General features: G+C 35.1%; 1 protein-coding gene across 8 annotated transcripts in view; it reads left to right on the top strand.

The window, feature by feature from the left end:
- PHKB (phosphorylase kinase regulatory subunit beta) overlaps positions 1 to 24,366 on the top strand; it is an 86,700-nt gene that overhangs the window by 586 nt on the left and 61,748 nt on the right. For 2 of the 8 annotated variants that reach the window (XM_042797588.1, XM_042797589.1), the window contains exons 2-7: positions 8,179 to 8,268; positions 10,985 to 11,123; positions 13,964 to 14,063; positions 17,020 to 17,127; positions 19,741 to 19,821; positions 22,496 to 22,611. In XM_042797588.1, the coding sequence (XP_042653522.1) occupies positions 8,179 to 8,268; positions 10,985 to 11,123; positions 13,964 to 14,063; positions 17,020 to 17,127; positions 19,741 to 19,821; positions 22,496 to 22,611 (634 nt within the window). Of the gene's footprint in view, positions 1 to 2,069; positions 2,183 to 6,438; positions 6,457 to 7,913; positions 7,981 to 8,178; positions 8,269 to 10,984; positions 11,124 to 13,963; positions 14,064 to 17,019; positions 17,128 to 19,740; positions 19,822 to 22,495; positions 22,612 to 24,366 lie in introns of those variants that run through there. The other 6 variants (XM_032998263.2, XM_042797590.1, XM_042797592.1 and 3 more) reach the window with 6 other exon arrangements.

The following is a 24,366-nucleotide window of genomic DNA, read 5'->3' as shown; positions in this document are numbered from 1 at the left end:
TTGGCTAAAGATTTTTTTTTTTTTTTTAACGTGACAATATCTTGTCCTGCACGGTGTGACAGCTGCATTCTGGCCTAAGTGGAAGGATGACGTTTATCATGTTTATCAATGTTCATCGAGTCGGCTTGAATTTCCAAAGTTCAAAACCCCTGATTTTTCAATTATTAAAAAAAAAAAAAAAATATGGTCTTAGTATGGATTTGATTGCCAATGTTCTAATGGAAGCAGTTTTCCAAATGATCCTTGTGGTGTTTATTTATGCCATCCATGCTTGTAAAACTCAATCATTATTTTCTCATTTGCATATTTGATTGCTTCTACTGTGGTATAATGACTGATCAGACAGTGTGAAAAGAAAACAGGGCTTTATGAGGGCTCTCATAAAAAGAATTGACTGATTAAAGACTGGTCTGATTCATATGGCTTTAAAAATTCTACTTGCTGTTTGGTAAATGAGTTGTTACTTTGTGGCCAATTATGATTACACAGTACCGTTATCTGAAAATTGATTTACAAATGTAGCTATAGAGCTCTACAAAATAAAGTCTGGAACCTGCATGTTTGGAGTATGTGAATCCCAAGTCACAAGGCAGCGTGCTAACTTTGGGATTCCCACACAGAGTGACAGTCCCTGTGAAGGAATTTGGAGGATTTTTAATGCTTGATTTTTTTTTCTTAACTGCTGCTGCTGCCTCCTTTTTTGTTAAATGTATAAGAAAATGTCTTCCATTACAATGACAGATTATTATTGTGGTTTTCTTCTTTCTTTTCCTGTTCATAGAGATTTTGTCATTCATGTTGTAATTGAAGACATTTATTTACTTAAGAAATAAAGATAATTTTAGTTGAAATGCTTTTCTGACAAAAGAATTGATTGAAAAAATTAATTTTATATATAATCTTTCAGTTAACATTCTTATCTAAAAATGAAAATCATGTTCTCGTTTCTCAAATTTACTCCTGCATCATTATAAGTAGGTTGAAATTTGTATAACTTCAGAGCTTCTCTACCTCCTTTCTGGCACTGTCAGAGACATGGTTGGTATAGTCATTGGAAGTGGCTGCAACTCCCCCACACTGTTGTGAATTGGCTGAAGTCCTTGCTTGAGAGTCCCAGTTTACAAACAGTGCTGTTTGTTGTGGCTTTTTTTTTTTTTTTTTTTTTTTTAGTACAAAGCTTGGAGTAAGATATAGTAAACATAGAGGATAGATACATGTGCCTGAAATGCATGAATGATTCATGTTTTATATCTGACAACAAAGTATCATTTAAGACCCAATCCTGTAGGAGGTAATCCATATCTTCATGTTTATGTATATTAAAATCTGAGTTATGTTTTTGCCAGTAAAACCAAATTTTATTGAGACTATTAACCTTCCTTGAGCAATAAAACACTGTTTCATTCATTCCTATTGTGATAATTAACAGTTAGGAGCAGATTATAGATATTCAGTGGTTGACCAGTCTGCAACCCCTGTAATTTTGATTACTTTAAACAACATAAATTTATTTAAAGATTTGGAAAAACTTGTCAGCATAGTTAGAAACAGTATTTTCTTATTTTACGTTCCAAACTGGAAGATGTTCTATTTCAAAAAACAGAGATATTCAGTACCATAAGCAATATATATGTCTGCAAGAAACATCATCACGTAAATTCCACGTGATAAAAGCAGCACTACGCATAAGCAGAATTTTAGCTCCCTGTGCTTACTATTGCTTAACACTTTAATATGCACTAGTTAAATGAGTATTTTTATTTAATACTGAAATAAATCAAATATATTTTATTCAGCACCTTTTGACATTCATAGTGAATTTTGTATTGAATAACAAAGCTACTGTCTAATGTCCAAAAGATGGACTTTGTGTGGACAGTATCATTTTACTCGGATACGTTTTATGGAAGTCAATGCAAACCAAAACCAGTTTTTAGGGTGGAAGAGAGAAACATAAAATGTCATGAAACTTTACTACCTTTGTGCTGTGCACTCTGTCATGTTAATAACTCCACTAACATTGCTTTCACTTAATTTAATGCTGGTTGCCTTTAACATTTACTAAACAGTTTTGAAAATTACTGTAGTTTAGCCTGAGAAGTTTGTGATTAGCTGCATCAATTTGAAATGGCCAGTTTGGATGATGACAGAACCTCCCCTGCACGTGCTTTTTTAAGATTTGGTAAGTGTGCAGTTCTGTGTTTGTTTTTGTTTGTGGCTATTTAACTCAACAAAAAATAATTGTTTTGTGTTTCATGCAGTGTTTTGTGCTAGGAGTATTTTAGTACTGTACAATAGAATTTAAAAATTTTAGCTTTTCTAGGGAAAATCTCTGAATATTGAAATCTACTTAGATTGAAATCTACTGTTCAGATCTTCCTGTTCTGTTGGTGTTTTGTGTTCTTATATCTCAGTCTATAAGTCTCTGAACTGAAATTTCTCATTTAGGATGATGGTCATGTGAAAGGGGCACTAAGAATGGTGTTTAGGATTAACTCCTAAAAAACCCCAACGTGACTAGTTTATAGAAAAGAAGTACAGTTTCCAATAAGTCAGTCAGTTGTTTCAAAGCTAGCTTGACTTGTGGAAGTTAAGTGGAAGCAAAATAATGCCCCTGGCACTACTTCTCTTTTAAAGTCCAACAGAAGCCAAAATATATGAAGTTATCAGGACCGTTACTGATTTAGCTCAATATATTTCGAAAAGAGTTTGACTGAAAAATGTGTCCATATGAAGCTAACTGATCTGGGGAAAACTGTACAGGACTCTTGTTTAGTCTGTGTTGAAACCCAGAAGCTGTATAAGTGCTAATGAGAGTAATCAGGTAAGGGGATTTCAGCTGTCTCTTGCCACAAGTGGGTCACTTGCACTACCCTGCCCAGCCTGTGGCATTTCTGTTTTGCCTTTTTTAATGTCAAAGGACATGTAAAGTGTTGACACTGTAGTAAAAAAATTACTCTTTCCTAATTATTATATTGTTATTTGATGTTTTTGTTGTTATGAAGCAAAATAAAAATTTTTAATAGTTTAAAGAGCTATTGTTTTGAGTCCTCTGAAATGGCAGTGACTGCATTGAATATCCTAAACGGTTTCCTGCCTTGCCTGTAGCATTTACTAGGCTTGCATGGCAGACTTTGGCATTTTGCTTTATTTGGGTTATGTGAAGCTTCTGTGTACTGGCATCAGGGTCAGTGTTTTATTTTTGGTATTCAGTAACTCCTGTGTATTGTTAGTTACTGTAAATCCTGACAGCAGTAATTGCCATTAAGTATAATATACTGTATAGAGAAATCACTTCAGGTGATTAAGAAATAGAGAAAGGACAAAATAAATTGGTTACTATATTTTCTTTTACATTGAATTTTATGTACAGTCTTAACAAGTTATTTTTCTTGATAAATGGTAGTTGAAAAGTTTTGTCACTTTAAAACTGTTTAAATGAACTTATTACAAGATTTTACTCATTTTTACCAGTGTTGTTATCATTCCTCAACTTAAATAACACTTGTACCTTTTGTTTACTCCTATTGTTTATTCAGATGGCAGAATACCTTAATGCCTTTTTTTCCTCCTCTCCTGGGGTTTCATTACCATTTTTCACTGAATTGTACAACAGCTCAGTTTGGAAGGGATGTTAGGAGATCATCCACTCGAGCCTCTTGCTCAAAATATGCTATGAGATTATAGTTTCCTCCTGTATGTAGTGATTAAAAATCCCTCGCAGCAGTAGCACAGCTGGTACATGTTAAGTTCGTGGAGAGTTCAGATATTTATATATGAGAGACGTCAATTTTCCTTCAGATGGAAGTGCTTCTGAAAATTATTTTCAGATATCACCTTGCTCAACTACATGGGTTTGAACTTAAAAGCAGATCTGTCTCATGGTAGACAATTACTAGAATAAAGTGTATTGTGTCCAATGATATTTCTCTACAGTACTGTATTAAGTCTGAGCTCAGGAGAGATTGCAGGAGAAGTCTTGAGGGAAAGGAGATGTGATGTTGGGAGAATATGATTTGTTCATATGCTATAATTTCTTAAACTTTGCTGTGTGAAGGAATAAAATAATCTTTGGTCCCAATGACTTCTGTAGTGTGAAGATGTTACTGCCCATACTAATATTGGGTACTGACAGTTTCTGTGATCTGAGACCCAGAATTTGTTCATGTCTCAAGTGTTGGATTACATCCAGAACTAGGGTTGCATTTAAGGACTGTGGGCAGTTTTTCTTCTCATTGAATCTAGAAAGAAATCTCATATTCTCAGCTTTTTTTTGTTTGGTCTGTGCTGATATAATTATGCAAGTAAACATCTTATTTTATTCTTCTGGTGTGTGAAATGTTGGAAATAAAATTATTGCCGTGTTGCTTTCAATTGTTTGTGATTAAACTTTGGGAAGGTGTGCATTTGATTGTTTTGTTTTTTGTGTTTTTTTTTTGTTTGATTTTTTTTTTTTTTACACTATACTTTGAAAAATTTGCATTATCAATCCTTGTTGAAATATGCAAATCTTTATCCATAGACTAGGTCCAAAATTCCATTGTGATGCCTACTTTTCTTTAATATCTGCAATTGCTGCCATCTTCAAGTATGTGTGGGTGTTCAAAGCTTCTGTATCTACAAATAGGGGAGCAGGGTTTCAAAATGTTGGCCATAGTTTTAAAATCTAAACATCTAGGCAGTTTATAGCTCTTCTCTGAAGAGCAATTAGTGCTAATCTCAAGTATTAACTGGAATAAAAATGAAGTGGATGGGAAAGTACTTTAACATTAGGATGACATAATATTCTTAGTCTCCAGAGGCTGTATATACATAAGTATTTACACTGCTAATAGCTTACCTTAGAGAACTTCCCTTAATATCTTTCAGTTTTGTAGTCTCCTTAGATAATTAAATTGTAATTTTTTTCCTAGAATTGTTGTACATTTGAGTTTCATCTGTTGGATAATGTCATTTTATAGTTTCCATGTCTTAGCTAAGCCAAAAATATCTTGTATGTTTATTACTTTAGTTCTACACTAGTGATTGATGTCTCGCTTATCAGTTATTAGGCTGTTTCAGATTTCTTCCTGTTCTCTAATAATCTGAAAGAAAATCACTATTCTTTTTAGTAATTCTTCAACTTGAAGAATAGTGAAATCATAGCACACTGGAATCTGTAAGAGGTAGGAAATGAAAAGGGATTCATTTTCATTCAAAATATGGATGTAGTGTATGTAATCAGTGCAGTATCTGGAGACAAACAGGGGTTTAATTGGACTTGGAATAAAGATTTTGAGTGTTCTTTTAGCAGACATTAAATATATTAATGCAGGAAGCAACAGTTTGCTTTCCTATCTGTGTGGGTTTTTTTGTGATTTTGAAGTAGTTACTGACTTGTAACAGTCCACTTCTGATGTAAGGAAATAATGGACACACTGCATTCTTTGTGGAAGAAAATCTGAACTACCATGTACACTATTTAAATTTTGTATAGGGTTGTTACACCGTTATACAGCTGAAGAAATACTAAATCACCAAAATATATTTTTATATTCCTTCCTTGTATATCTACTTATTTACCTAAAATAAAGCTCACGCTGTATGGTTATAATGAAATGAGATATTTATGAAACATAATATTTGAAATTCATGTCCTCGTTCTGTTTCTCTGAATGCTGACATACAAACTGGGAGCTCAGGGGTACTATTTGCATATGTTGTTCTTTTGTGTTTAAGTGTTGCAGTCTTGCTGCTGTTAATTTTTTCAGTTTGAAAACCGATTTTAAATACGTAATTGATAACAGCATTCTATGGCAGGTTTTTTCTTGCTGAAATGAACTACTAAACAGATTTTGGAAAAGAGTGTAGCTGGGCTTTTTTTAGCTTTCCTAAAAATAGCTTCCACTGGGTTGCAGTCTCACTACAAAACCACACAGAAGGAGCAGCTAGCTTCTTGTTTGTCCTATCTGTTTCTTGCTTTTGATTAAATTGTGATACAAATGGAACATAATTTACCACAGGATTTGTCCAGTAGAATGCTGTAGACGCACAAGCAAAACACAAACTATATGGTTTCTAATGAGGAATTAATGAAGAGTATGTGGAAAACTTTGATTTTGACTGTTCTTTTAAACAATCTCTCCTACTTGTATCAGGAGTAATTTTAAGGAATATTTTTAAGACATGAAACTTTACTTTTTGTGAATTTTTTTGAACTTTGAATTCATTTCACCTTTTTGTTTCATCAACAGTTTGCTCTGTTTTAATTTATTCTGCTAGTAAAATTTCCATCATCTAAAAGAATATAATTTGTAGATGGTGATGCCTTGACGTTTTCATGCTCTTTATTCTGTTTAGCCATCTTGATGGACAAAGTTGAAATCTTTGAATGCTCTGAAATAGGAGAATTTGGTTTTTGTTCATAAAAACTTTATTTTGTTTCTCTGTTGGCCACAGAGGGTCACAGATTGTCTGGTAAGTAAGTGAATAAGAATAATTTTATTTTAGAAACTTTTGACTCGTGTGTATAAGCGTATGTGCCTGTGAATACTCAACTGTTTTTCATGGTGCAATCCTGGGGTTAACAGTGTGCAAGAAATAGACATTCTGAACCTCTTTCAGACACAAAGGACAGTGACTGTGTGTGTTATACAGCTAACAAATCTAAGAGTAAGAATCTTTAATTTGCCTTTGAAAATCTAACACGTGAATATTTCTCATAAATTTGCTACTTCATTTCTTTTAGCTTTGCTTTTTTAGGCAACCCAAATAAATTGGGCTCTCTGCGCTTCCCTCTCAGGCCCTTTCCCCACATGCACATGGTGTTTGTAACCTGACCTCTCCCAGCGAGGAAAGTCAAGGCTGAAGGGGGAGCTCAGATGTGTTGGTAATTGTCACCAGAGGATCCACGCACAACAGACCCACAGGAGTCTGCTCAAAGAGGGGTGGATTTTTTTTAACTACTATGATTGCAAAGTAAAAGTAATCCTAATTTGGAGGGTGAGGTTTGAGTTCTTGAGGGGCAAGAAACATTTTCCAATCTCCTCCCACCAAAGGACTTGATTAATAAAGCTTCTGCCACCACTCCACGCATATTCATTTTGTTTGAATGAGAATCCTGTGTATGGACAATCTCTTGTCTAATGCTCAGGTATGTGCTGCGAGTGTGAAAGACGCAAACCTGAATAGGAGCACTCTGCTGCATCCTGCCAGAACTGCTTGACTGGTTGGGCTTCCCTGGCAATTAATTTCTCTGAGCTTTTCAGAAGGACAGCATGCAGTCCGGAAAGGGGAAATTCTCATTTTTCCTATTATCAAATGGCTCAGTGGGAGATCCTGCCATCCAGAACACTGAATAAAGCCCAAGTGATTTATGGAAGGAGAGCAGTAAGTTGCTCTTAAATTAGAAGTTGGAAATGGTTTACCCCAGTAATTTTTATGAAATTGTGTCTTTCTGATAGGTAGCTCATTTCAGCAATCAGGAAAACGGACTTTTCAGGTGCAAATAGGAAAGCAGTCAGTATGTAGGCCGCTGAGGAGGAAAGGTGTGGATTTGATAGTATTGTATTTCTCTGGAATATAGGTGATTTGGGGGCTTTATCTGTTGGATGGGTTGTTGAAGCTTTGGTAGTATGTGAGAACAAGCTAACCCTTTTTTGGATTCATGACATGAAATCAGCTAGGCTTATTGTGGTGGTGGGTGAAACCGAGGTTGGGATAGGTAAAGCATTAATAGCATTGTACATGTTCACCATTTTAGAAGGCAGGTAGGGAAGTAATAATTAGATTTGGGCTAATTTTGTCCAACTTCCTTCTGTTTTTCTATGTGTCCTTGGGAATTCTGTCTGTAGCATACTTCTAAGAGAATGTTCATAGAAAAATCTTAACATTTAATAGGCTGTCTTCAATAATTAAACTGTACATTTATCTAGCATTTGCTGTAGCTGAATATCTACAATGCACTGGAGATCCAGATGGAGGTCTTGTTTGTGTGGACAGGTACAGTAGAAAAAAAAAAGTGTATAGAAATCTATTCTCTGAGTTTATAGAAATTAAAACTTTTTTTGTTATAATTGAAATATGATAAATTGTGCTTTTGTATACCAAACAAAAAGAAATCTTATTGCAGTAATTTTTAGCAATAGTAGAATTATGAAACTAATTCTGATCTTACTTTTACATTTTCTTTTTTTTTAGGTTCAATTTATGAGCCACTTAAAAGTATTAACCTTCCAAAACCAGAGGGGGAAAGTCTGTGGGATAAATTAGATCATTATTACAGAATTGGTAAGTTAATAATTGTTCCTACCATGAAAAATTTTCAGTGTAACTTACGAAAATATTTACAGTTATGGTTATGACAGTAATTAACTTTGTCTTAAAATAGTACCTGCAGTCTTTAAGATGGATTTTTATGTTCTGAGAGGTAAAGGGTTCTATCGTGACAATTCCTTATAAGATTCCTGTGATAATATAATGCATGTATTTGGATATTTTGTACATTGTTTGAAAAATCATGGCCTGTAAACAGTGTTCAAAATCATCATCTGCACTTGTGAAACAGTAGAATAGATTCTGAGTTGCAGCTGATGGTCTTGGACGGGGAGGGGTAAAGGTAATCTGCTGACAGTTTTTGATGCTTGAACTAACCCAGATATGAATTAGAATTGATATTTACATGTTAGATATCATTTCTACATTATTCCTACTTGAGGATAGTTTCCTAAATTTCTGCTGTGAGTTTAAAAGGTGCGAAAACTGGAGGGCTGAATTACACTTTTTGCTGAAATTAAAATGTATATTAGAAATCCAGTCCAGCTGTAAGACTGAATTTATAATTATTTTGGATAAAGTGGTAGCTTAGCTTAGTACCATGGCATTAGCCAGATACAGCTGAGGAAACATATAAATGGAAAAAGCTTTCATATAGTACTCACAACAGTTTGACTGGTGATCAGTGAGAAGTTAATTTTTGTTATTAATGGTTCCGTAATGTATTTTTGTGCCAAAATTTCATGTCAGCTAACTTGTTTTAAGCCAACTTTAGTGTTTTTCTATTCATTAGATCGTTTTAAGCCAAAAACATACACATTAAGGAAGCAATGGTTTATTTTGATTTGCTTTTTGGGGGTGGGGTTTGTGTTATAATAAAGTCCTGCCAATATTCCCAAATCAGGTTTTTTTAATGGCTGTGAAATTAAATGTTTAAAATTTAAGTTTTATTCATTCAAGTATACAGAATAATGAACAATTTTTCCATCATTCTAAAAATGTGAGATAAGACTCCCTTTATTCCATATCACTTTTTGAAGTGAAATCTGTGAGTTGTGCCTAGTCTATCCATAGATGCGTTGCTTTTTGTAGACGCATTGCTTTTTCTTACAGAGGAGATGGCTGTTCAATTTACTTGTAACGCTTGGCAGAAGCAAATCTGTAGTGGTGCTTGCTGTTTATCTGTTGGGCACTTACATTGCAAGCAGTCTGCTGCCTCAGTAAAAATTCACTATTGAATTTATAGTTCATTTTAGAATAATATATATTGACAATTTCAGGTAACATTTTATCAAAGTTCTTGTTATAAGGTATTAAGTCACTGAATAATATAATGCAGAAAGCCATAAAACCCTGTAAATTTCATTTAAAATACTTAATTTTTAACCTGTAGACAATAAAGAGGCTTTTTTAAATTGATGCTTGATACCATTCTGGAAAAAAACTGCTTTCATGTCTTACAATGGACAGGTTATTGTTAGAAGGGCAATGTTCAAGGACATTAAGCCCAGTTTCAATCTTGTAGCACACTGGTTATTACACAATTTTAGGAAAACAGTTCACAAAATGCGAAATATTAAAGTACTGTCATGATTTAACCCTAGCTGGCAATTAAGTACCACAAGGCCACCTGCTCACTCCTCCCACCCCGAGTGGGATGGGGGAGAGAATTGGGGATAAAAAAAAAGTAAAACTCTTGAGTTGAGATAAAGGCAGTCTAATAGGACAGAAAAGGGAGGGAAAGTAATAATAATAGACTATACAAAACAAGTGATGCACAATACAATTGCTCACTACCTGCTATTCGATGCGCAACCGGTCCCGGAGGTGCTGTGTCCCCTGGCCAACTTCCCTCCAGTTTATATACTGGGCATGAGATCAGATGGTATGGAATATTCCTTTGTCCAGTTGGGGTCAGCTGTCCTGGTTGTGTCCCCTCCCAGCTTCTTGTGCATCCGCAGCCTCTGCTGGCAGGGCAGTATGAGAAGCTGCAGAAGTTCTTGACTTCGTATAAACAATGATTAGCAACAACTAAAACATCTGTGTGTTATCAACATTATTCTCATCCTAAATGCGAAACACAGCACTATACCAGCTACTAAGAAGAAAGTTGACTTTATTCCAGCAGAAACTAGGACAAGTATAAAAAGAATGAAAGTAATATTTTGTATTTTTTCTAATTCAGTCTTGACAACTTGAAGATTCCTGTATCTATTTTTATGTCAAGGTACTGAGTTAAATAATTGTGGTCATCCTTTCTCATTACTCATTTATTCCTTTCGTTTTTAAAAAATATTGATACAAACATCTGGCCTAAGTTAAAAATTTAATTTTCATGAATGTAGAGTTCTGCAGTTTTAACTATTTAAATTATTTGGGAGGGCAGTTGACATACTGTAGCACACACCACACACCCCCCCCCCTTTTTTTTTCCCATAAAAGGGAAATTACTGAAAGCACTGCATTGTAGAAATTCTGTATGGAGTGGGTCATACTAGACCGGAGCCATATAAATAGTTTCGAATACTTATTTTTTTTGTAAAAAGGTCTAATTTGAAAACAGTTGTAACAAAATTTTCTTTTGTCTGTCTCACCTTTTGTTCTCTTCTGTTTTATGTCATGCATGGTCTGACAGGTGGTTTGCATCTTGATTTATTCCTGAAAATCTATGTGGAAACTCAAAGAAACATAAGTATTTTTAATACCATTTTTAATTTTTTCCTTTTTCCAGTTAAGTCAACATTGCTGCTTTATCAAAGTCCAACCACAGGTCTGTTTCCTACAAAGACATATGGGGATAACCGAAAGGCCAAAGTACACGACAGTCTTTATTGTGCTGCATGTGCCTGGGCATTAGCCCTTGCTTACAGGTGAGTAACTTCTAAGCTCATGTCTCTGCCATGTTATGTTCTTTCTGTTACGCAGATCTGCAAGAATGTTTTAAAAAAATGACTCTATATCAGAAACAGTTTTGTAAACCCATAGAGATGATACATGTTTTCAAATCTTGATAAAAATATATCTAGTAGGTTAAAAAATGTCACTCTACTGGTAAGTAAACATGTTTTCCTATAATTTAATTGGTACAATATGCTGAAACAGAGGAATTAATGCATGCTTTTAATAATATAGGTTATTGTGGCAAACTGTACTCAAGGAATACTGCTCATTTTAAATGTAGTAGGAGAGTTCAGAACAGAAGCAGGCTTGTTGCAGGTAGTAACAGTCCAGGTACTCACAGAAGGCTGAATCCTTGAATGCTGAGAAATGTGTATTTGGGAAATAACAGTGACTATCTTCCTTGCCAAGGTAAAATGGCTGGGCAGTCTCGGTTGTTAGCTCTTATTTTCTTTTGTTTCCACTGGTGACTCATTAGAGGAGTAGGTTAGGAATTTGTGTAGTGTAGTATGACCATAGTATGAACTATGGGAGAGTTACCTCCCGTAATAATTTATTCATAATTCCCTCTCCTTTAGGTCAAATAACTATGGAAATTGCTTTCTGAGATTTAGTATTCCTTGTTTCCAAACTTGCTACCCCAGCCACCCAGGAAAACACAGAGGTGACAATAACTCAAATGCAGTGTTTTTAAGAAAGAAGATGGTATGCAGATAATGAATAATTTATAATTTTTAGTAATCAACTTCTTGTATTGAGGTAGTGATCACATTCTTGGACAAAATTCTAGTATATTTTACAGAAGAAGGGCCAGAAATAATATGAGTAGCTACTGTTGAAGTAAAGATGATCTACTTAGCAGGTAAAAGGTTTTGAGTTTCTTTTGTGTTTCCATTTATTGCTTTAGAATCTATACCTCTGACAGCAATCTGAAGAAACAGTTTTAAAGTGGTCTTCTAGGAAATGTTGTTAGAAAAGGATGCTTTTTGAAAGAGAAGGTGTACAGAGATCTGTGTTTACTTCTGGAGATGCTGTGCCTGACATCTAATGGGTTTCCAAATTTTGAGAAACTAGCAAAAATTACAAATAAATTAACATTCAGAATGTGTAATTATTAGTTTCATTTCTTATGTTGTACTCTTTGCATATTTCTTTTAATTCCTCTGTCTGCTGGTGAAATAAAAGCATTTGAAAACAAAAAAATAGACAAAATTTAGAAGGAAGAACAAAAGGGGCAGGGGTGATTGTTTAGAATTTTCAACAACTCATAGAAGAGAGCATGGCATAATGTTGCACAAGTTATTCAGTCTTTAATTTCCAGTATGTAGAATTATAGAAGATAATATATGAAATTTTTTTCAGGTTGAAGAAAGGGGAAAGTGGCAAGATAAATAGTTTGTGTTACTTCTAGTTATGTTCAAGACAGGACTGTGAACTTCAGGTGCTGCACAAAAAATTTTCTTTGACAGGCAGAGGTTGATGATTGAAATTAAGTGAATGGCTAAAATCTGAAACGAGCCAAGACACCAGACTTGTGTGGAAGGCTGCATTATCTACCACGTGCAGATTACTGTGCTTGACTCATGCCAGTGCTGCTGTTCACTTTCATAAAAGCTACATTTCCTGAAAGCATGTTAGGAAAACAAACACTGCTGTTGTGAATAGAAGAAAAATGTTGTAACTTGAAAACTTCAGAGCTTTTACATGTGCTTCTTATTGCTCTCTGGTTTTATGATAAATTTGAGAAAAATCCTATTGCTTAAAAAATTCTTAACCTATTCATTTTACTTTACCTTGTTTTGTTCCTGGTGGGGTTGCTTTTTCCTCCCTTGCTTCAACTTTGAAAACAAGTGCATTTATTGTATGTAAGATGATTATTTAAATAGCGTGATTTATGGATGTGTGGGGTTTTTTTTGTTTGTTTGTTTGTTTGTTTTTTAAGTTTTCACTACCTTTTTAATTTTCAGTGTAGGAGCAGAACCTCAGCATAAACTACTAATATTTTAAGTATGGTGGAAAAAGATATGCTTCATTTGCAGTATAGTTATCATCGACTTACCTGTGATCAAATTGAGTAACAGCTATAAAGTGGACTGAGAAACAGCAGTGAGCATTTTATGCTGTTTTGCATATTTGTAGCAGACACTTCTTGTTTTAAGTTACAAATATGTAAGAAAACATTATTTTCACCCTGAAATACTCCATCAGAAATTGAGAACTGGAAGAGATACAACACATGAATGCTATGATCAAGATTCTTTACACACAATACATTTCTTATAGTTAAAATAACTTTGGATTTGGTGTTTTTAATGTGTTTAGTAGTATAGTAATTGTTACTATACTATTTGATAAAAATGCTAGGCTATCTTGAAACACATTTCTGGACATTCAGAGCAGTGAACTTTCAGACTCTTGCATGCACAGCTGTAGTTCACCGACATGATCAGAAAAGGGACTGCTTGATTATGAATGGCAGATACTTTGTAGAGTTAAAGAGAAATTGGCTTTGTGTTTTGGATTTCTCAAGGAGCACGGAACAGTTGTTCATAATATCAGGAAGGATTTTTTTTTTAAATGTTGAAATATGAATGTTTGTGTAAGTTGCACCATAAACTAAAAAACTTTTTTTTTTTTCCCTATATTAAGAAAGGATGGGTAGGGCTATAAATATGTTGATATGAGTGTGGGCACCACTATACAACAGTCTTAGTTAAATACTTAATATTCCAGAGCCCTAATGTGTCCCTTTTTTCTTTTTTCCCCCCTAATGCATTTCCAATTTGTTTTATGAGTTATCTTTCTTACCCAGGCGTATTGATGATGACAAGGGAAGGACTCATGAACTGGAGCATTCTGCTATAAAGTGTATGAGAGGAATTCTCTACTGCTACATGCGTCAAGCCGATAAGGTAAAACACTGTAGTGTGGACACAAGCACTCACTTAATTCTAAGGGATTAATTAAACTGTGAAAACTAACTTCTAAATATAGATAAAATTCAAGAGGGGAATGCAGTATTACTGTGTGGCCCAGCTAAGAGCAGCTGCTTTGTTGTTGTCAGGTTGCAGCATTGTTTTAGGATATAGAAAGCACAAGCATTTTGCAAAGTAAACTACAGGGCATTCTTGAAACTTTTTTGGGTTCCTTTTGCAGTTATTTATCCCATTTAAACATTAGACCATTAATATTTGTGGGGTTTTTAAATGTCTTTTTAGTGTTTAAATGGAAAGATACAGAATTTCTTTTAGCTAAAGCTGGAGAGTTTTCTTTGCACTGTTAACTTGGTTATTGCATTTGCAGTTGTTTTCCTTGCCTAGCTGATCATTTTGATTATTTTCCTTGGTTTCCCTAGTAGCCACTTTCCAGTATTCTTTGACCTAATGATGTAAATTCAGAAGGGCAGCAACCCAAAATGAATAAGGAAACAGTAACTTACTTATAGTACAGTTGATTTATTCAGCCTCTAATCCTATTCTGAGTATTCCCTGAATATTCTTGAATATTCAGGTCTTCTCCTTATCAGAATTTATATGTGGTGGATTAATTTTGCATAGTGGTTAGCAGTAATTCTACAGGTAGTTAAATATCTATATTTCCTGTGATTATTTTAAGTTTCGTGTCACTGACTTTTAACTGTATTATTAAAAGTAATTTTCATGTTAACACATAGCTTCCATGACTTCTAAACACACAACTGAGATGTGAAGTCTGTAGGCATGTGATATCAGTAATAATAAGCAAATCGGGTGTATTGTCAACTGTATTTATGCTGACATGATATTTTTTTCTCAGTTTTCTTAGTCTGTTTCTTTGTAGTCTAATATCTTTAAACAATCTTGACCTAAATTGATCTTGCTACATTTGAGCTGTTGTTTTTCTCTTTGACATGCAGTGTTTTGTTTTGAGGATGATGTGTGCAGATATGTATAATGAGCATTAAATTAACACAGGTGTCACACTGCTGACAGACTGGTTGTCAGTTTTTGCCTCAGTTACTGTAAATGTTTCTCTCTTACTGTAGTGTAGTAATAATCTCCAGTACCTAACAGACATAAGTCAAATTTACTTTCTTGCTTCTGAGGGACATGCTATGCTATGTACGATTTCTTGGTAGAAAGGAATATCCCACGAATATAAAACCAGTGTTGAAAATGTTGTGAAATGTGGACCAAGTACTGACGATGTTGGTTAGAAAATTCAAAAACTATTGGAGAACATATCTTGATTTGAGCAATTACAGAGAACGATTTTCTTTTGTTACCTTCATTCTTTTCTTTGTGAATTTTGTTTCCTTTCTCTGCCCTATTGGCAGCTCCTACAGTCCAGATTTTCTCAAATGGTTTTGTAAGGTAGCAGATATGTTTCGCAGTGTAAAAGGAATCAAAACTACTTTAAAATGACTGTAGTTCTTATTTCACTCCTTTGTTGTTAACCTCTTGTATTAATAATCTATGTTACTGCATTCCATCTCCATGCAGAATCGTAATGCAGATCCTGCTACGATTGTACTATCTTGTAAGAGATTCTGTATCATAGAGGCTCATTTTGAGGTCTAGTGATAGTGTCCATGAATAAAAAGTCATTTTGATCTAGGGTACTATTCTTCCTATCTATAATCTTTGTTTTCTTTTTAAGCTATCAGCTTTGCCTTCTGTTATCTGTAAACATTTCACAGATGAATGTCACAAACTCTGCTCACCAAAATAAATCTTATACTATGTATTCTTAGCTCTTGAAGCTTTTCCTTTGTTACATGAACTATGTGTGGCAATTTCTGAACACTTTTGTAGGTCTATAACCCAGAAGGCTTAAAAATTATTACTATTAATAACAGTAATAATTCCTTTTTTGTTTTAAAAACTTTGTCACATTGTCAAATGGTGCAACAATAATTGTTAAATTTTTATGGATTGTGATTCATAAAAATTATTAAAACTATTGTTCCCAACAGAAATTTTGGTCTCTTGCACTCCAGTAAGAGCTTTAAACAAGGAATGGTGAGGGAGAGTGTGAGAGAGCACAATCAAGTGAGGAAGTGGTGGATGAGGTGGGCAAGCAAAGGGCCTAGGGTATATCAACAGAAGGCGCAGTGTTAACCAAAGTGGAGCTGTCTCAAGCATACATGTGGAAATAAGGAAGTACCTATGGGACAGCATTATGGAGGAGAAAGCTCTCATACCCTTTCTGGGAAACTGGCATGCTTGGATGCCTCTCTGAAATGCCTGTACACTAATGCGTGCGGCATGGGGAACGAAAAGGATGAATTAGAAATATGCATGCAGCTCCAGGGCTATGGTGGCGGGGGATCACAGAGGTGTGATAGGATAGCTCAAGTGATTGGAACACTGTGACGGGTGGATACAGGCTCTTTGGGGCAGACCAGGAAGGTGAGGAGGGGAGTTGCCCCATATGTGAGAGAGTAGCTGGAATTCATGCTCTCTGCTAGGGAAACATGGTGTGCCAGCTGAGAGTGCATGGGTTAGGATTCTTTTAGTGCATTTCAGATCTGTGATTTCAAGGTAGGCATGATATGCTTTGACATGCTTTCTGATGAGATTTCAGCTCCAGTAAAAGGAGTTGGTTTTTGTCCAGAAGAGGAAGGTGATGAAGCATCTGTAGCCAGCTATTACAGATTTTTTCCTACCAAACCCAAAGAGATTAGATAGATGGGATGAATATTTGTATTCTTTAGCTGTATGTATGAAATAGTTTCTGACAAGTTTCAGGAACTGTTCTTCATAAGTTTTACACAGCGGTCATATCAAGAAATTTTGAAATACCTGAATTATATAGTGAATTTGTGGTTGCCAAACATACTGAAGTTACTAACATTGATTTTATGTTTTGCCTTTAATTCACCTTTAGGTTCAGCAATTTAAGCAAGACCCCAAACCATCTGGATGTCTTCATTCTGTTTTCAGTGCACACACTGGAGATGAGGTTTTTTCCCATAAGGAATATGGTCATCTTCAGGTAAAATATGCATATGCATGTAAAGGAGAGTTTGTATGATTTTAAATAATGTTATTGTTGTCCCCATTCTTTCATGATGCAGCTGTCTCTGTTTAGATTTATGTTAGATGTGTTGTACTTGATAAAATTCAGATTCCTTCTGCATCTTTTAGTGAAAAAGACAGACTGTTTTGAAATATAACTCAGTGGTATGTTTTGGTCAGAAGGTACTGAAATAACTGAGGGATTTGCGAGGATACATGGCTGGATTTTTATGAAGTAGCTTCCTTTTGAGAAGAACAGATGACCATCAAGAAATAATCCTGGCAAAAAAAAGTTGAAGTAGTCAGTAAAGTGGAAGATTTAGTTTAATGTTACATTAAATATTAATGTATTAATTTAATGTTACATTAAATATTTTTTATTAATGTTGCCGTCTTAATTTTCCATGTCTGAGCAATTTTCATTCATAGTATAGACTTAAGGTACACTTTCAACAGCTTTGTCTAGTTACAAACTATTGTTCACTACTTTGTGTAGTGGTTCCTTGTCAGATTCATTGCATAATTGATTGTTTTATTGTCTTTCATTTCCAAAGTGTTGGTTTACTCTTTTTTTTTTTCACCTTCTCTTTACCTTCAGACCCTTTTTTGCATTCATGACCTTGTTCTTTTGCATTTCATAACTCTTTTTAGTTCAGAAAGTGCTAGTGAAATTATTCACAAGTGACAGCAGGTTGATAATTATTAAATTTCATGGTGACACCATCGCTTAAATAGTTTGTACACTAATTGTGTTGGATTCAGGAAATGTATGTTTTGAGAAAAATGATTTGTGGAGTTATCCTAAGTTAATATTTTGGACTTCTATGTGAAGCTTCCTGAAAATGCAGATCTTTTATCTGCAGGAGGAGGCAATAATTTTGAGACCTGTGGAACACTGTATGATAGTTCAAAGTATATTTTTTTGTGGCAATTCAACCCTTCCCATAAATATGAATGCACATTCCCTTCTGTCATCAACAAATGTCAAAACATAGAGGCTTTTCAGCTCTGTGGAGACAACAGAAAACAGTAACTTAGGTGGTTCAGCTGGAAAGGGGAATATATTGTGTAGCTGGTCTGCTGTTATTGCTGTACTTGGTGCTTTTCAGATTGTATTAAGAAACTGGAATCTGTGATCTTTAAATCCTTTGGAATTTTTAGAATTTGTACCTTACTCTTAATATATGTTTCAGATAAGAAACCAATTTTTTGTTGTAGATGGTTTATATAAATTTCATATGCTGAGATTGTGGGTTTATAGCTCATTGAAGCAACTTAGTGTGATAAACTTACTTTCTATATTAGTTGTACAGATTCTCAATTGTACCAGAATTCTGTGTAACAAAAGCAGTTTTCTTGGAGTCATTAATAAATTGGCATTAGGGTGCTCATCTGTACAGCTGCTAAAGGTAATCACTGTTAATAACAAATTCTGTGTACAGCTACAAAAGTAAACAGTTTTTCACAAATATAGAATGGTTTAGGTTGGAAGGGACCTTACAGATCATCTCATCCCAACCCCCCTGGCCCCTGGCAGGGCCCCCTTCCCCCAGCCCAGGGGGCTCCCAGCCCCGTCCAACCTGGCCTTGAGCCCTTCCAGGGAGGGGGCAGCCACAGCTGCTCTGGGCACCCTGGGCCAGTGCCTCACCACCCTCACAGGGAAGAATTTCTTCCTCATATCTAATTTAATCTACCCTCTTTCAGTTTAAAACCATTATCCCTCATCTTATCCCTCCACCCCCTGATAAAGAGTCCCTCCCCATCTTCCCTATAGCCCACCTTTAAGCCCTGGGAGGCCGCTCTAAGGTCTCCCCAGAGCCTTCTCTTCTCCGGGCTGAACACCCCCAACTCTCTCAGCCTGGCCTCCCAGGGGAGCTGCTCCAGCCCCCTGAGCATTGTCGTGGCCTCCTCTGGCCCCGCTTGAGCAGGTCCGTGTCCTTCTTGTGTTGGGGACCCCAGAGCTGGACACAGCACTGCAGGGGGGTCTCACAAGAACAGAGCAGAGAGGGAGAATCCCCTCCCTCAGCCTGCTGGCCGCACTGCTCTTGATGCAGCCTAGGACACTGTTGGCTTTCTGGGCTGTGAGCGCACATCATATCCGAATGTTGTAATTTTACCTCTGTTATTCCAGTTATACTTCTGAAATTCCAGTTAGGGGTAAAATGATTTACTTTCCAGATGTGCTGTGTGCTATTCAGTGTGCTACCTGCCTTCTTGGTGCTCTACTTGCTTATAAATTGTTATGTATGTAAATGTACAACAGCCTGTGACAAAGGTGATTGCCTATTCGTCAAAGCAGTAAGCCTAAGCAAAAACATTTTAATATCATAATTTCAAAGAATTAAAAAAAATATACTGCAGCAGAAGTTTTAGAGGAAAATGCATGTTTCTGGCATTTCTTCGTATTGATTGTTTCCACATTATTACATCTAGGATACTGGTAGAATAGGATAATATTTTTGAAGAACCAAAACTGTTTTATAGTGGGACCATCTTCAGTGAGTAAATATCACATTTAGCTTGTTTGTTTATGTGACTCCAATAAACATAAAGTTAATTATAGTTTCCTTTCTGTCTTTAATTACTTCAGATAAATGCTTTGTCGTTATTTCTCCTCTATTTGGTTGAGATGATCTCTTCAGGGCTGCAGATTATCTACAACACAGATGAGGTACAAATCAATTTCCAGTGTTAAAACACATGCTTCATTAAGTTGTTGTTTGTTTTTTTTCCTTGATTTCATTTAATTACCAACTATAAAATAATTGTTTTGGAAATACACTGCAGGTATTCTCTACTTTTAGTGGAAGTCAGAAAAGGTAAATGTAATGAATGGATAGTGAAGTAAGTTAATAGCTAATCAAGTGTCAGATATGCAAAGAGTGAATGTAACATGACATTGAAAACTCCCCAGTCAGTGAATATTCATTTCAATGTCAAGATGTAGTTTCCATTGCAACTGTACCATGGAAACCTGTCGACTATGGAGATTTATACTAAGATTATCTTACAACTGACCTGTATATTCTGTTAGTCTCTGTATAGCTTCAACAATTGCATATTTTCTCAGATGTTATTAATGGCACATAATTATGTTATTTCCAAGTTTTCCTGTGTCTCTAGATAATACTCAGCATAGTGGCATTGGCAGCACTGTGGATGTGGCAATCTGCTATCCAAACATCAAGTTCAATATTTCTTTCCAATGGTATCATTACACAATGCATTCAGTCTCATTCCTTTCATAGAGAGAGAGTTTTGAACCAGTGCTAGCACAGTGGAAGGTACTGGCAGATGGTTGATATTTGGCAAGCTCTCTGCATGAATATGTTTGTACACAGAACTCTTGGCTTCGGAGGTGCTCATTGTATTCTAGGCTGCTTCATGTCAGGCATGGCAGCTGTCAGTGAGTTACCCTCTAGTTGCATCTGTTTGCAGTTGAAAAATTAATTTAATTATATCTTTGCATCCATAACAAAGAGCACAGTATATGATTGTGCAAGTCAATGAATTTGAGAGGAGTTATCTACACATAAAACAGAGTAACACTAGTATTTGCAGTCATACATGCTGCATGTGTATTCATTATTACACCTTGCTCTCCACAGTCTTGACTTCTGGATAAATAAGCTTAGCATACACAGTCCATAATTTCTGTAAGTGCTTTAGCATTGACTTGGTAAAAGCATTTATATGTCTCTAATATGAATGATTGCTCTCTGAAGATTTTGGTTTGCAACCAATTATCTGCTGCCTTTTCTTCTGTAAATCTGCTATTTGGAAACCCTTAGTTAGTCTCATAAAATATCTGTAATTGAGCATTTTTTTTCTTGTGTTCTGAACATCATAAGCAGTAGAAAGTCATCAGTAGTGTTATATATTTCTATGTGGTGCTCTTGCATCTTCATTTACCTGATGCATCTAAATTTCAGTTAATGATTGAGATGGGAGAAGCCACACGCTTAATCACTGGGTATTCTAGCTGAATTCAAAGAAAGTTCATTTTAATACAGTCAAATGCTAGATTACAGGGATGAATAATACTGGACAAATCTAAAAAGTGGGACAGTTTGTTTCCTTGAAAGTACTAGCTATGGAAAGATTTAGTGTGCAGATAACTGTACATGAGCAACCCACAGTGAAATTTCAGCAGAGGCATATAATATGTAGAGAGACAAGTATAGAGTTATATATATCAATGATGGATTGGTATTAGGATAAAGAGTGTATCTGCAATAGTAACTTTTTAAGATTTAAAGAAAAATGGAGCAAAAAATACAAAGTGGAGGTGTGCAGGTAAATCAAAATGGAAGCAAATACCTTCCAGTAAAATATTTGGGTTTTATCTCATAGTTTATTATAAAAAAAAAATAAAAAAAAAAATCACTTGGCTGTAGTAAAGTGGATCCTTCTCCCTATTTCCCCAGTGTGGTTCTGTTTATTGCCATTGCAATATTCTCTTTTCCCACAGAATCTCCTAGAATAATTTGGATGGGAGGGGATGAAATCCCTGCTTTGGTGGATGAACCAGTGTAAATCTTGTGTTTGTGGTTCAATTGCCTATAAGTTCTAATCTGTGGGCTCTTTGGAGCAAACTTTAAAATTTATCATCAATTTAACTTTTGTGTGATCAAGCAACTCCAAATGTCTCTTTCAACACTGTAAATGAGGAATAAGTATCTGCTTAAAAATTCTCCAGCTATAGTTAAATACACCTTAAATACCTTAAAATACCCTTAAGTAACTTAGTATTCAGTTAAAACATGTCATTCCAAGAGCAGACTTTAATTATATTAAATTGGTTCAGAGTTTTATTTGTGTTTATAAAGGAGTGTGTTTGAATTTGCATAAATGTGTATTATCTGGAGCTAATATAATAAAGCTTTGGTATATCAATTACCTTAAAATGAATTAAGAAACAGCACCAAGATTTCTGTGTCCTAATCTTGTAGGATTTAATTTCTTTTGCTCTCTAATGTTGTTTTTAGGAGAAATCTTTTTTTAAAGATCAAAATGCCACCTTTTTGGAGCTCTTCAAGTATGTTTTGAATATGAAATGATTTTTATTCCTGGCTTTGTATGAACTTTTGCATAAACCACACTATCACCTAATTTTGGACAGCTCTTAATATTTTGTGATTAAAAATTGGGTTTAAAGAGAACATCTGAATTTAGGAACATCATTCTCGGAGGGGCAGGGGCAGGACACAGGGAGAAAAGGATAGAAGGCACAATTATGATGCCTGAGGAAAACCAACTTTGACTTTTTTAAAAAATGAACTTTTTTAAAAAATGAACTTCTTCCTTTCATCTTTCTTTCTTTCTTCTTTCTTTATTCCCTATAGGTTTCCTTCATTCAAAATCTTGTGTTTTGTGTGGAAAGAGCTTATCGTGTGCCAGATTTTGGTGTCTGGGAAAGAGGAAGTAAATACAACAATGGCAGTCCAGAGCTACATTCAAGGTAGGTGAGCAAAGGTAGCTCTTTCAGTCAAAGCAAGTAAAGGTGATATGATTAAAAAGAATCCATGATGTGAGTTAAAAATAATAATGTGTTGAAATACTGCTTGAACTAAATTAAGGTTCTCTGAAGACTGAGATGTATTTTGGGAAAATGTGGAGCCTAATTTCATCATCATATGCATGCTGAAATAACCACATAGATGCTTAGCTATTTGAGTATTCAAATTCCAATAATTATGTGCAGCTGCATGCATATAATTCTGAAAATTGTGTTCGGAACAGTTCAGACTTGAGGCACGTGCAGTAGATTGGATTCACAAAAATGTTTAGAAATATCTTGATTTAAGAAGATGTTGAATCATGAGTCTAGATTTTCTCATCTCCACCATACTGGAAGATGCTGGACTCTGGAGGATAGCATAGTGCACAAGTTCTTTTCCAGGTTCTTCAGATGCTACACGTAACTGGGTGATGTGACCCCTGTCCCAATAGACAGCTAGGAATGTTTGTAATATTTTAATATTAAAGTGGTTCAATTCAATTTAGTGGAATTGCTCACATGTTGTCTATCTTGAAGGATCAAATCTGTAATCTGACAATTTGCTTTTTTTGCCGTTACTATTGTTTTCTTCACTTTTTGATTTCTGAGGTTTTATTAATCATAAAAATGTCTATTGCTTGGATATCTCAGGGTTTTTAAAATATCATTGATGCTCATAATTATCATGGGCTTGCAAATAATACACATGTGTTTCTTCCAAACTTTAATGTTGCCAAATGAATCTGTGTTCTCATTTCAAAATGTAATAATTTTTCCTAGTTCACATACAGGCCTGTATTTTAACCTATAGATATATTACATGTCATTGCAACAAAACACATAATTCAGGTTTCTTTTTTTCAGGGCTTTTGTACCTGCTTTATTAGTTTGGATTTTTTCTTCCTTCTATGTCTGTAAAATTGTCAAATGCTAGACTACATGAATGTTCACTTAGAATCATATACTTCTGCATCTCGCCTTGTACAGGATCACAAAAGGAATACTGAAACTCCTGTCTTTCCTGTTGTTTGCAGCATTCTAGTTATTCAGTATGTGAATTTCCTTCAGGGAAAACTGAACCTCTTTTAACCAGATGGAAATGGGCACGTATTCTTGTCTTAATCTAAACTGACATTTATAGGTTGGTTTTACTAAGGGTGAAGTGTTATGAGATGGACTGAGCCAATCTAACAGATCAGATCATTGAGCTGGCACAAAAGGAAGTGCAGACCTTAGTCCTAATTTAAGAGGTAGATTTTGGTCATCAGAAACAGGTATTGTCCCTGTTTATTTTTCCTTGTGTGCATGTTGATATTCTGTTTCACTGTAGGAAGCCAGTATAAAATATCCTATGCCCTCATAAATCAGAAAAAATGGGAGGAACATGCATCAAATGATGTGTTTAGACGTTATTGAGAGAAGCTCTGGGTACACTAAAATATTCTCTATATTTTGTTATGCTTCTATTGTAGTGTATCCACCAAAGAGACCTCTAAAATTTTTTTTTTAAAAGTTCAAGAAGCTAATAATCTGGCCTAGTCACGAACAATGTATGTATGTCATCAGTGATTATGAACTCCAGACCAGTCACTTAAGTCACATAAGTTTCAGTATTAAATATGCTGTACTCCTGGCCCTTAAAACTCACACTGTAAATGTACATACAGTGTGTGTTTGCTTTCAAAATTAGAAGTTAATTCTTGTCTTTCAATAAAA

This window comes from Tyto alba, unplaced genomic scaffold (assembly GCF_018691265.1).
Source record: "Tyto alba isolate M040663 unplaced genomic scaffold, T.alba_DEE_v4.0 Super-Scaffold_26, whole genome shotgun sequence".
In the NCBI taxonomy this organism is placed as follows: domain Eukaryota; kingdom Metazoa; phylum Chordata; class Aves; order Strigiformes; family Tytonidae; genus Tyto; species Tyto alba.
This window is presented reverse-complemented; position numbering and strand designations above follow the sequence as displayed.